General features: G+C 38.2%; 1 protein-coding gene across 4 annotated transcripts; it reads right to left on the minus strand.

Moving 5' to 3' along the window:
* Positions 1 to 2,679: 2,679 nt before the first annotated feature.
* On the minus strand, positions 2,680 to 10,766 carry LOC118816949 (butyrophilin subfamily 1 member A1-like). 4 transcript variants are annotated; one of them, XM_036583546.1, is made up of 12 exons: positions 10,655 to 10,766; positions 10,328 to 10,367; positions 9,781 to 9,843; positions 9,291 to 9,632; positions 6,384 to 6,536; positions 6,079 to 6,153; positions 4,060 to 4,149; positions 3,911 to 3,955; positions 3,678 to 3,722; positions 3,110 to 3,142; positions 2,913 to 2,991; positions 2,680 to 2,827 (listed from the first exon to the last, which is right to left on the minus strand). In XM_036583546.1, exons 2-12 carry the CDS (start codon positions 10,329 to 10,331, stop codon positions 2,806 to 2,808), a joined length of 951 nt encoding a protein of 316 aa, XP_036439439.1. In that variant the 5' UTR covers positions 10,332 to 10,367; positions 10,655 to 10,766; the 3' UTR covers positions 2,680 to 2,805. The 4 variants fall into 4 exon arrangements, with proteins under 4 accessions (XP_036439439.1, XP_036439438.1, XP_036439436.1 ...); XM_036583545.1 differs by having other exon boundaries at positions 2,913 to 2,961; positions 6,079 to 6,204; XM_036583543.1 differs by having other exon boundaries at positions 6,079 to 6,204.
* Positions 10,767 to 10,851: the final 85 nt, after the last annotated feature.

Here is a 10,851-nt window from a genome sequence, read left to right on the forward strand (position 1 = left end):
GCTTTATCAGAAATGATGCTGTTATGTTGCTTCTACCACTGAGTTGAACAATATATAATGCCTGTAGTTTCAAATGGAAATCCAGATTCATTAACTTTGATGTGTTTTAAATGTCTTTAAGGGCAATTCCACCAATTTTTCACATGTTATGCATAATTCAATGGCTAGCCATTCAGAGTTACTGTAGAGACCCTGAAAGCAAGAGTACAGTGGACCACTGTTGGCCCGCTGATGGCAAAGCTGACGGTCCACTGGCGTTTTCCGGGTGGCCCACTGGTGGTTAAGCAGAGTGATAGACAAAATTCCACTTATCATCACTCATTTTCCATTTACAGTCCAATGTTTTCCTTGCTTCTTTCTTTAGTTATACTTTGTAAATCAGTTTAGTAAGTAATTTTAATCTAGCTCAGCATCAGCAACAACATTTTCTACAGAATCATTTTTTATTAGGCCTAGTCAATCATTTTTTTCTCTCAGTTGTTTGTGATATGTCTCAGCCTTTTATTAAAAATCTAAAAAAAAATCTAAGTGCATTTAAAATCTCTTTGAGGAGATTAAAAGCTAGGTAGAGGTTGTATGCAGGACAGCAATCTGGGTGGTCCAAGGGTGGTCCAGCAGTGGCAAACAGTCAGCGGGGTGCCGACCTTATCAAGAGAGCAGACCAATGCATGCTTGCTATCTGGGGAAAGTTAAGCAAATTGTATTCTTTTACAGTGATAGAAACCAGGGTTGCCAGGTCTACAACACAAATATTGCCATTTTATTTACTATCCAAAACCACCAGTGAACCTACACATGTCTTCTGAATTTTTATATGGAATGTTGATGATGGCAATAAAGTGGTGAGTCTGCAAAAATGCATTTTCTTTGGGAACTGTTTTGCCTTACAATGCCTTGCATGAGTCCTTCCACCATGAACATACAAATGAAAAGCTGCAAATGTACAAAAAGATCACCAAAAAGTGAGTTTAAGTATATCCAACAGTCAAACTTACACAACCAAAGGCGCGATATCCAACAAGAATTTAGACTAAAGGCAAAGTCAATCATTTCAGGTTCTTCCTTACAAAAATAACCAAATACAAACCAAACAATTTTGTGCAAAGAATCGTCAATAGTGGAAATAAAACTGCTCCAATTTAAACATTACAGCAAGATCTGTACAGACACGACAGAGTCCTTTGTTACACTTCATGAACACTTTAGCCTCAAAATCCTCATCAGTGACCCTGGCTCTGTTTGGGGTGAGAATCAGGCCTGAATAATCGCTCCACTGCAGCAGAGCTGCTGCGGCTCCACAGCAGAACTGGATTTTTAGGTAAAATAATATAAAATAATCCTCCTTTGCTGTAAAATCGTTATAAACACACAGTTCTAACACAGTTTTCACAATAAACGCTGGAGTTAACGCATAACTGCTAATTCACCAACGCTGAAGACTGACGCACAGACTGCTGGACACAGCAACGCAGATAAAGGAAACGAAAAGACAGAGAATTTAAGATGGACATCGATAATTTGGAGATGGACGGACTTATTTGCATTTATAATCATTCAGCTGGATTCCTCTTAATCTGCAACAACTCGCGAAGCTGAAGTCGCTTCTCATTCTCCAGCGTCCTGCCTGCACCATTTAAGGTGGAACGGGACAATTCGAACGAGAAGCTGGAGAATGAGGTAGCGACTTCAGCCTCGCAAAAAGTCAAACATTGAAAGACATTTTGTAAGAAACTCGCGGAGACGTTTCCTGAGATGTGAGAAAAGTGTGTTTGTTATATTTTTAGTCTGAACTATCAGCACATACTGAGACACACTTACAGCCAAGATAGTGAAACTGATACAAAATGTTGTGGCTCCCAAGGTGGCTTGACTTTTGTTGAAAGGACAAAATGGCTCTTCTTAACATTTGGGTTGTGACCCTTGAGCTAAGCATACTAGTAAAGGGTGATCAGCACGTGCCCGTTTGCTCAAGCTGTCCGTGGGTCAGTCAGGATTGATTTTGTGCGGATTGACTGAAGCCTGTAGCGGAATTGTAGTGAAAATGATCACTATAGCTACACAAAAATTTGTAGGCGCTACAGCTATGAACTACAGAAAATTGTAGCTACTACAGAAAGTATTGCGCTACGTAGCTACTCCCCCATCCCTGTGGTCAGTGTTCTGATGATATTCATGATATGCTTTGAAAAGCATGTTGTTTGTCATAAATCACAATAACAATGAAATCCTGTCATATTGCCCACCTTGGCCCAGATTTAAAGGTTTATCTTCACAATATTCTCAGTAAAGGCTGTATAAAATGCTTTAGAGACCATTTACTTCCATTCACATTACTAACTATGAAAACTTACATTGTGATTATCTTTTATTCCTGGACTGATTAGAGCAAAATATTTATTCTTCTCAATGTTATTCATTGTAAAAGTATGAATATGAGATCGTTTATCTACATTAATGAAGGACAGAGTTTTGTGTCTGAAGTCTAAAATCAGACCCAGGGTGGAAACGTGATCTACAACAGGTATCTGAGTGTGAGGGTCAGTACTGGGGTAAATACCACAGTGTTCTTCATAATAGAGAGCTGTGAGGGTCTCTTTAGTGGGGGGCTTTTGAGTGACCCCCACACACCATGACTTTTTACTCTTTTCTTCCTGATCCACTGTAACTTCCCAGTATTTCAGTCCTGAGGAGAATTCTTCTTGACTCAGAACGTGAGGAAATGGGTCTGCAGGGTTGGATAAGCTCAGTGTTCCACAATACACACCAGTTCCATCTCGTGTCAACATCAGAGATCTGTGACGTGTGTCAGGATCCACAGTGAGCTTCACTGTGAAAGAAAAGGACAAATACATTTGTCTGACCTGAACAGTGAAGATTCATGTAAGTAAATGAATATCAAATATTTGATATACCTTTGTTTTTTCAGCTTATTCCACATCTGTAATCTCTCTTCAGCAGAGTCTGGAGACACAGAGGACTGTGAACTGATATCTGTATGATACACTTATTTTAACACTGTTCTCTTTTAAAACATTCAAGCAGAAAAGCAGGCGGCTTAAACTGGAACCTAATTAATGCTTTTTCCCTCTAACTACAAGTGACAACTTACCTGAAACTGTCTTCTCTGCAGCTTCATCTGGAACTTTAGACAAATGACAGTTTCCAGATTACATCAGGAAACAGAATACAGAATATGAAAGACATTAAAAACACTACATTTTATTTACTCTGAGATATTTAATATTGTTGATCCAAACTTATACATCTTCAACAAAAAAGGGGAACCTCTAAGGGGAAGTGTTTCCTCTGTTGAGGGAATTGACTATATTATTTTCTTATAACAAAAGAAAAAAAGTTGAAATACAAATAATAAAATACTGCTGTTGTCATAACAAAAACTTGTATCTCAATTGTTGCTGTTTTTCAGTTTTTGACATAATTTGAAAATACCAGTTGGCCTTTATATTGTGTGTAAATTTCATGATGAATTGGTTAAAAGAAATAACCCAAAATGACTTGGGGGGAAAAAAGTCTGGTTCCATTGACTTACATTAAAAGTAAAGTAGGGTTTTTCCTTGTGTAAAGTTACGATTTTGGAGATACGAGGTTTTGTTCCGATAGCAGTGATATATATATTACAAATGAAAAAATATATATTCTAAATGAAATCTGGTTACCTTTGAGGGGAACTGTTTCTGCTGGAATGAACTCAACAGAATTAGCTGCATGACGAAAATGGAAATTTAATATTTCACACTTTATCATCCTGACATGTAGAGCATCATTTCTTACTCATATCTGTAATATCATCTATCCTGAGATCACTGATAATGTATCTCTTCCAGCTGTATTATGGAATTCTATTTCTACACATTTTTATAGATAAATATTACAAAATGATGAATCATACCTGCTGCTTTTGCATTTTTATGAGATGAGCAGTGTGGAAATAAACCTATTTAAAGAAACACATATGATAAATAACTGCATTATTGCTGTGGTATGTCAGAGTTTATGTCCAAAACTTTATTTATGAACAGTTGTAGTTTTAAACCTTACCTTGTCGTACTAAAAGAAGAAGAGCAGTGAGGATGATGACGATAATTAGTGAAAGTACTAAAGTGGAGATGAACGCCTCCCTCCAGATTCCTACAGAAACATAAACATGGAATCAAAGTGGCACTAAAATTATCAATAAGTTAGCTGGATTAGGGATCACCAAACCCAGTTTTCCAAAAATACAACCCCATTTCCAAAAAAGTTGGGACGCTGTGCAGAATGTAAATAAAAATAGAATGCAATGATGAGCAAATCATGTAAACCATATTTTTAAAGGAAAATAGTAAAAAGACAACATATCAAATGTTGAAACTGAGAATTTTTTTTGTTTTTTGAAAAATATATGCCGTTTTTTAATTTGATGCCAACAACACATTCCAATAAAAGTGGGGACGGGGGCCTGTTTACCACTGTGTTTCATCACCTCTTCTTTTAGCAACTCTCTGTAAGTGTTTGGGAACTGAGGAGACACTGCTGTAGTTTTGAAAGTGACATGTTTTCTCATTCTTCTTTGATATAGGATTTCAGCTACTCATCAATTCGGGGGCTCATTTGCAGTATTTTTCATGTTATAATGTGCCAAATGTTTTCAGTGGATGACAGTTTTAGATTGCAGGCAGGTCAGTTTATCACGCGGACTCTTAATACAGATCAATGCTGCTGTAATACATGCGGAATGTTGTTTGTCATCATCTTGCTGAAATAATTAAGGCCTTCCCTAAAAAAGATGTCATCTGGATGGCAGCATATGTTGCCAAAACATGTATATATCATTCAGCATTAATGGTGCCTTCACAGATGTGCATGTCACCAATGCCATGTGCACTAATGCCCCCTATACCATCATGAATACTGGATTTCGAACTGTGCACTGATAACAAGCTGAGTGGTCTTTAGCCCGGAGGACACAGTGTCCATGATTTCCAAAAAGAATTTCAAATGTTTATTTGGCAGACCACGGGACACTTTTCCACTTCGCCTCAGTCCATTTTAAATGAGCTCCAGCCCAGAGAAGGTGGCAGCATTACTGGATCCTGTTTATATATGGTTTCTTCTTTAGTTTTAGAGATTTAACTTGCATTTGTGGATGCAATGATGAACTGTTTTCACAGACAGTGGTTTTCAGAAGTGTTTCTGAGCCCATGCAGTGATTTCCACTACAGAATCATGTCTGTTTTTAATGCAGTGCTGCCTGAAGGCCCAAAGATCACGGCCAGCAAATACTGGTTTTGGTCTTGTCCTTTACATACAGAGATTTCTCCAGATTCTCTGAATCTTTTAATGTTATTATGTACTGTAGATGATGTTCTTTGCTATTCTACATTGAGAAACGTTATTCTTCAATTGTTGCACAATTTACTCACGCAGACTTTCACAGAGCGGTGAACCCCTCCTCATCTTTACTTCTGAAAGACTCTGAGATGCTCTTTATACCCAATCATGTTACTGACCTGTTGCCAATCAACCACCATGTGTTTTTTTTAGTATTACACAACTTTACCCCGTCCCAACTTTTTTGGAATGTGTTGTTGGCATCAAATTCAAAAAGGGCATATATTATTAAAAAATAATAAAATTTCTCAGTTTCAACATTTGATTTGTTGTCTTTGCACTATTTTCAATGAAATATAGGGTTTAAATGATTTGCACATCATTGCATTTTGTTTTTATTTACATTTTGCATAGCATCCCAACATTTTTGGAAATGGGGTTGTATATAGAATAAAATTACAGATGTTCTCCAAAAATGGCATTTAATTATATTGTAATATTTTTCTATACACCCAAACAGTATTTATTAAAGATTTAAAAATTAGCTAAAGTATGAGGCAAAGCGCAAAATACCATTTTATATTCCTGAATAAGTAGATCATTCAGCTGTACATATTAAATGTTACAGTACAGTCGGTACTAAATATTTGAAACTGAAAATTAAACTGGTTCATTTACTTTCTTATACTTTGGAGCTACATTTGAATAATTCACAGTAGTGTAAAGTGGATAGAGAACTGTTCTCACCTTTGTGTGGCAGCACTCTTCCCTCTCTCGTCTCCTGATCAGATAAACCCACAGAACAGGAGATCCACTCTGACTCTGAGGGAGAGAAAAGCAGCCAAGAGCTCACACTGACCAACCCTTCAGAGTCTAAAGAACAGAATCAGAGACCACAGTGAGGTGGAAACACTTTCAACATTCATTTTTTTCAGTGAAGTTCCTCATAATATGAAAAGTTCAATTAAATTTCTCAAATAAAACAGTTACTTTTATGACTTTTTTATGACTAAGTTTTGATATTTTCTTGTGGCATTTGTTAGATCTAGTACCAGTTTTGTAATGAATGTGGCTGTTTCTGAGTTCTCTCCCTTCTTTGTCTCTCCAGGTGAGGATGGGCTTTGGTGACCATCCACCTGATGCACAGGTCACATTCACCTGATCTCCAACTTCAGCAAATGAGAGAACAGGAAGGGAGCCTAAAGCTTGGGAGAACAGAAGAGTTTTTAGTAAGCAACACAGACCAATCAGATTCATTACATGTACAGATGAGTGACAAATTAAAGGAAAAGGCATTGGTCCTCCAGAACTCCTTCAATGTACTTTTCTGCACTGAGGGGATGGAACACCATTCTTTCACAAGATATTGAGTTGATGTTTTGATGATAGTGGCGGTGAGCGCTAACGCATGGATTAAAAACCTCCCATAGGTGTTCAACTGGGTTGAGATCTAGTGATTGTGAAGGCCACAGCATATGATCTACATCATTTTTATACTCATCAAACCAACTGTAAGACACTAGGATAGAAATACACTGTAAAAAACTGTTTTGTGTCTTCACTTAAGAAGTAAATAAACTTGCTGCAATAACATTCATTCACAGCAGAAGTCAACAATGTACAGAAATGCTGCTGACATGGTATGTGCACTAATGCTCCCCTACACCATCATGAATACTGGCTTTTGAACTGTGTACTGATAACAAGCTGAGTGGTCTTTAGCCCGGAGGACACAGTGTCCAAAAAGAAATACAAATGTTGATTAGTCGGACCACAGAACACTTTTTCACTTCCCCTCAGTGCATTTTAAATGAGCTCCAGCCCAGAGAAGGTGGCAGCATTTCTGGATCCTGTTTATATATGATTTCTTTTTCGCGTTTTAGAGTTTTATCTTGCATTTGTGGATGCAGTGATGAACTGTTTTCACAGACAGTGGTTTTGAGAAGTGTTTGAGCCCATGCAGTGATTTCCACTACAGAATCATGTCTGTTTTTAATGCAGTGCCGCCTCATTTGATGTTTTGTTGATAGTGGTGGTGAGCGCTAATGCATGGGTTAAAAATCTTCCATAGGTGTTCAACTGGGTTGAGATCTGGTGATTGTGAAGGCCACAGCATGTGATCTACATTATTTTCATACTCATCAAACCAACTGGAAGAGACCAGGATAAAAACACTCTAAAAACTGTTTGGTATCTTAACTTAAGAAGTAAAAAAAAAACTTGCTGCAATAAAATTCATTCATGCACAGCAGAAGTCAAATGTCAACAATGTACAGAAATGCTGCTGACATGCTAGTAACAGAAACATGGCAGAAATTGTTCTTCCACAAGATATTCCCTCCAGTCATCTTTTGATGATGGTGGCTTTGAGCACAAACACATTGGTCCAAAATCTCTCATGGGTATTCAACTGGGTTGAGGCCATAGCATATGATTTACATCATTTTCATACACATCAAACCAAATGGAAGAGACTGAGATAGAAATACACTGTAAAAAAAAGCTGCTTAGTGTCTTAACTTAAGAAGTAAATAAACTTGCTGCAATAAAAATCAGGTTCATTTAACGTCTAATAGTACGTAAACAGAACAAAAATCTGTGTTTTTAAGTTCAATGAACTTAAAATGTTATGGCAACAAGTTTGTTTACTTTTATGAAGTAGGACACCAAAACGTTTTTACAGTTTAGGATCAAGGTGATCACTCAGAACAACTTTATATTGATTTGCAGTGACCCACAAAATGCCCTCCAATAGCATAACAGAGCCACCGGACCCCATCACTGTGGGGGTCCATCATTCAGGCTTGTACAGTTCTCTTGGTGTACGCTGCACATGCACTTCCCACACGTGACTCACCTGATCACTGTTTTCCACATCTCTGTGGAGCAATGCTGTCGCTTCACTGACCTCTCAAATGGTCATTTGCCTTGTAATGATTGGTTTATGCACTGCAGCTCTGCTATTATATCCCTCTCTGCGTAGTTGTGGATGGATTGTTCCTGCTGACAGTCTAATTACATACCGCTCTGATATTCTCAGTCAGCTGAGGAACAGTTTTTCTTGCATATCGCACTAATGCACAGTCATCAGGCTCACTGAATGTTGGCTTTCCGCCACAATTTCCAGCCTTATTGACGTCTTTGCCATAGATCTAAATGCGGACGTGACTTTTGTCCAATATTTTCAGAATAACATTCCAAAATGAGCGTTTGCAAGAATCTCAGGTATTTCACCCTCTACAGTGAAAGGATCCACTGGAGAAATCTCTATATCTAAAGGCCAAGGCTGAAAACCACAACTCAAGCCCATGATCTTTGACCACTGCATTAGGAACCAGCATACTTCTATGATGAATATCACCACATGGACTCGGAAATACTTTGACAGACCATTGTCCGTAAACACTGTTAGTCACTGCATCCACATATGCAAGTTGAGAAGTCGTATGTCAACAACATCCAGAAACACCGCCGACTTCTCTGGGCTCAAGCTCATCTGAAATGGACTGATACAGAGTGGAAATGTGTATTGTGATCTGGTGAGTCCACGTTTTACATCCAGATGTGTTACCAGCGCAAAGTTCAAAAGCCAGGGTCTGTCATGGCCTGGGGGGATTATTGACACCTTTCCCATACATCTAAATGCAGATGACACTTTAGTCACTGTTGAAACACAAGCCAGTATAGCAGTCTTTGTGACCGAAGCCTCTGCTCTCCGCGCCCCAATAATGAAAGCTACTTAGATCTTTTCCTCTTGCCTTCTTGATCCCAACTCGAGGTCATCTAGGTTCAGCATTTTAATACGTGCCTCAGAGCATGATAGGATGATTGCTTGACCTCCTTACTCAAACTCCCATCAGTAGTGTTTTAGGATTATCTGCATTTCCCCAATTTGCTGATCAAGTTATCATTGATAATGTAAGCTAAATGACTAACAATTCATTCACTCAAGGTCTTACCTTTTATTGTGAGATTTGCATTAGCCGTGTCGTACCAAACGGCACCCTTAACAAAGCACACATATTCTCCTCTGTCTGCCAGTGTGAGGTTCTCCAGTTTCAGAGAGACGTTCCCTTTCACCAGTTCTCCAATCAGAGACACTCTGCCTCTGTACTGAGGATCTCCAGTGCTCTCCTGGACCGTTAGATCTCTATACAGCAGAACTGGGTTGTCGTAATCATTCTTGTACCACCGAACTTCAAACGTCTCAGCATTTAAAGATGGAGAAAGACGACACGGCAGGATGACTGAAGACCCCAAATATGCTGAGACTGAACCATCAGGAGCAAGTACAGAGAACTCTGAAGGACGGCAAAGAGAGAAAGAGAAGATAAACTGGAAATCTTATAAAACAGCAAGAAAGAGATCAGATGAATGGATGTCATAAAAAAGTGTCAGATGCAAGGCTAGGTAATGTGACATAAAAAGAGAGATAGTTGTTGTGTTTACCTGCTGCAGAGCAGACGAGAACAGCTGCAATGCGTATCAGTAGCATAGCAACCACCTGAAACACTAAAACACCACAGAGCAAAATAAAAACTGTACACTGTTAGAAATAAAGGTTCTGTTCAGGTACATTTTTTGTTCATCAAGGTACAAACAGTGCAAATGTTCCCTCAAAAGGTACAACAGTGGTTTTAGGTCCAGTTGTGATCCTTAAATAAGTTTTTCAGGTGAAAAGTTTGCATTTGTACCTTTTCATAACCGAATGTTTTAAAACAGAACAATAAAATAAAATGCCTGGAGACGAGACGGGGTGTGTGGAGGCTTATGGTACAGTTATGTTCCCTGACTAAAAGGTACTGAGATGTACCCTTGAGGGGACCACCCCAGTGACAAGAGGGGTACTGCCCCAGTGACAGTGTAGTACCTTTATTTTTGACCAGTTATTAAATAAAAGAACACATTATTATCCAGTATTTACAGACTTTTGAACAGTAGCTTAGCCTCCGCTCTACTGCTCTGAGTTATCAGTAAGGTGAACTTTGGAACTCACACATCTCCTCGGTCTTCCGTGTGCTTTCACGTCAAAGCAACTAATAATAATAAACACAAAATCATATTTTACAGAATCAACATGAGACATTTTCCATAACTGTACTTCATTTCTAAAAATCCTAATTTATTCTAAAGTTTAGGTGAAGAATAATGACTGTATCGCTTATTAACGTGTATGGAACTGATCCCAGTCCATTGTTTCAAACTACAGCTTCACATTTACATACTATTCCTCTATTCTACTGTTTTTGCCAGAATTTGAGAAGATAAACAACGTATAATTATGTTTCTTTCCATTCTTTTCTTTAATAATTCATGACCTTACCTGTTGCTGTAAACAGAAACAATTCATGCTCTTGTCCCCTTAACTTTTTACCTCTTGTCTTGCTTAAGTTGGAGGGTGTTCAGTTTGATTGCAGACTCTGATAAGAAGTTTTATAGCCTGCTGTTCTACCAAACTGAAAGATAAACACATTCACAAGCTTGTTATTATTTCTAATCCTGAATGAGGACATTTCTAGC

Source organism: Colossoma macropomum, unplaced genomic scaffold (assembly GCF_904425465.1).
Source record: "Colossoma macropomum unplaced genomic scaffold, Colossoma_macropomum, whole genome shotgun sequence".
Taxonomy (NCBI): domain Eukaryota; kingdom Metazoa; phylum Chordata; class Actinopteri; order Characiformes; family Serrasalmidae; genus Colossoma; species Colossoma macropomum.

Coding starts and splice junctions, on each gene's coding strand:
- LOC118816949 (XM_036583543.1), bottom strand. Junction 9,633..9,780: donor TCTCGTCTGCTCTGCAGCAG/GTAAACACAACA, acceptor GCCGTCCTTCAG/AGTTCTCTGTACTTGCTCCT. Junction 3,956..4,059: donor TCTTCTTTTAGTACGACAAG/GTAAGGTTTAAA, acceptor TTCTTTAAATAG/GTTTATTTCCACACTGCTCA.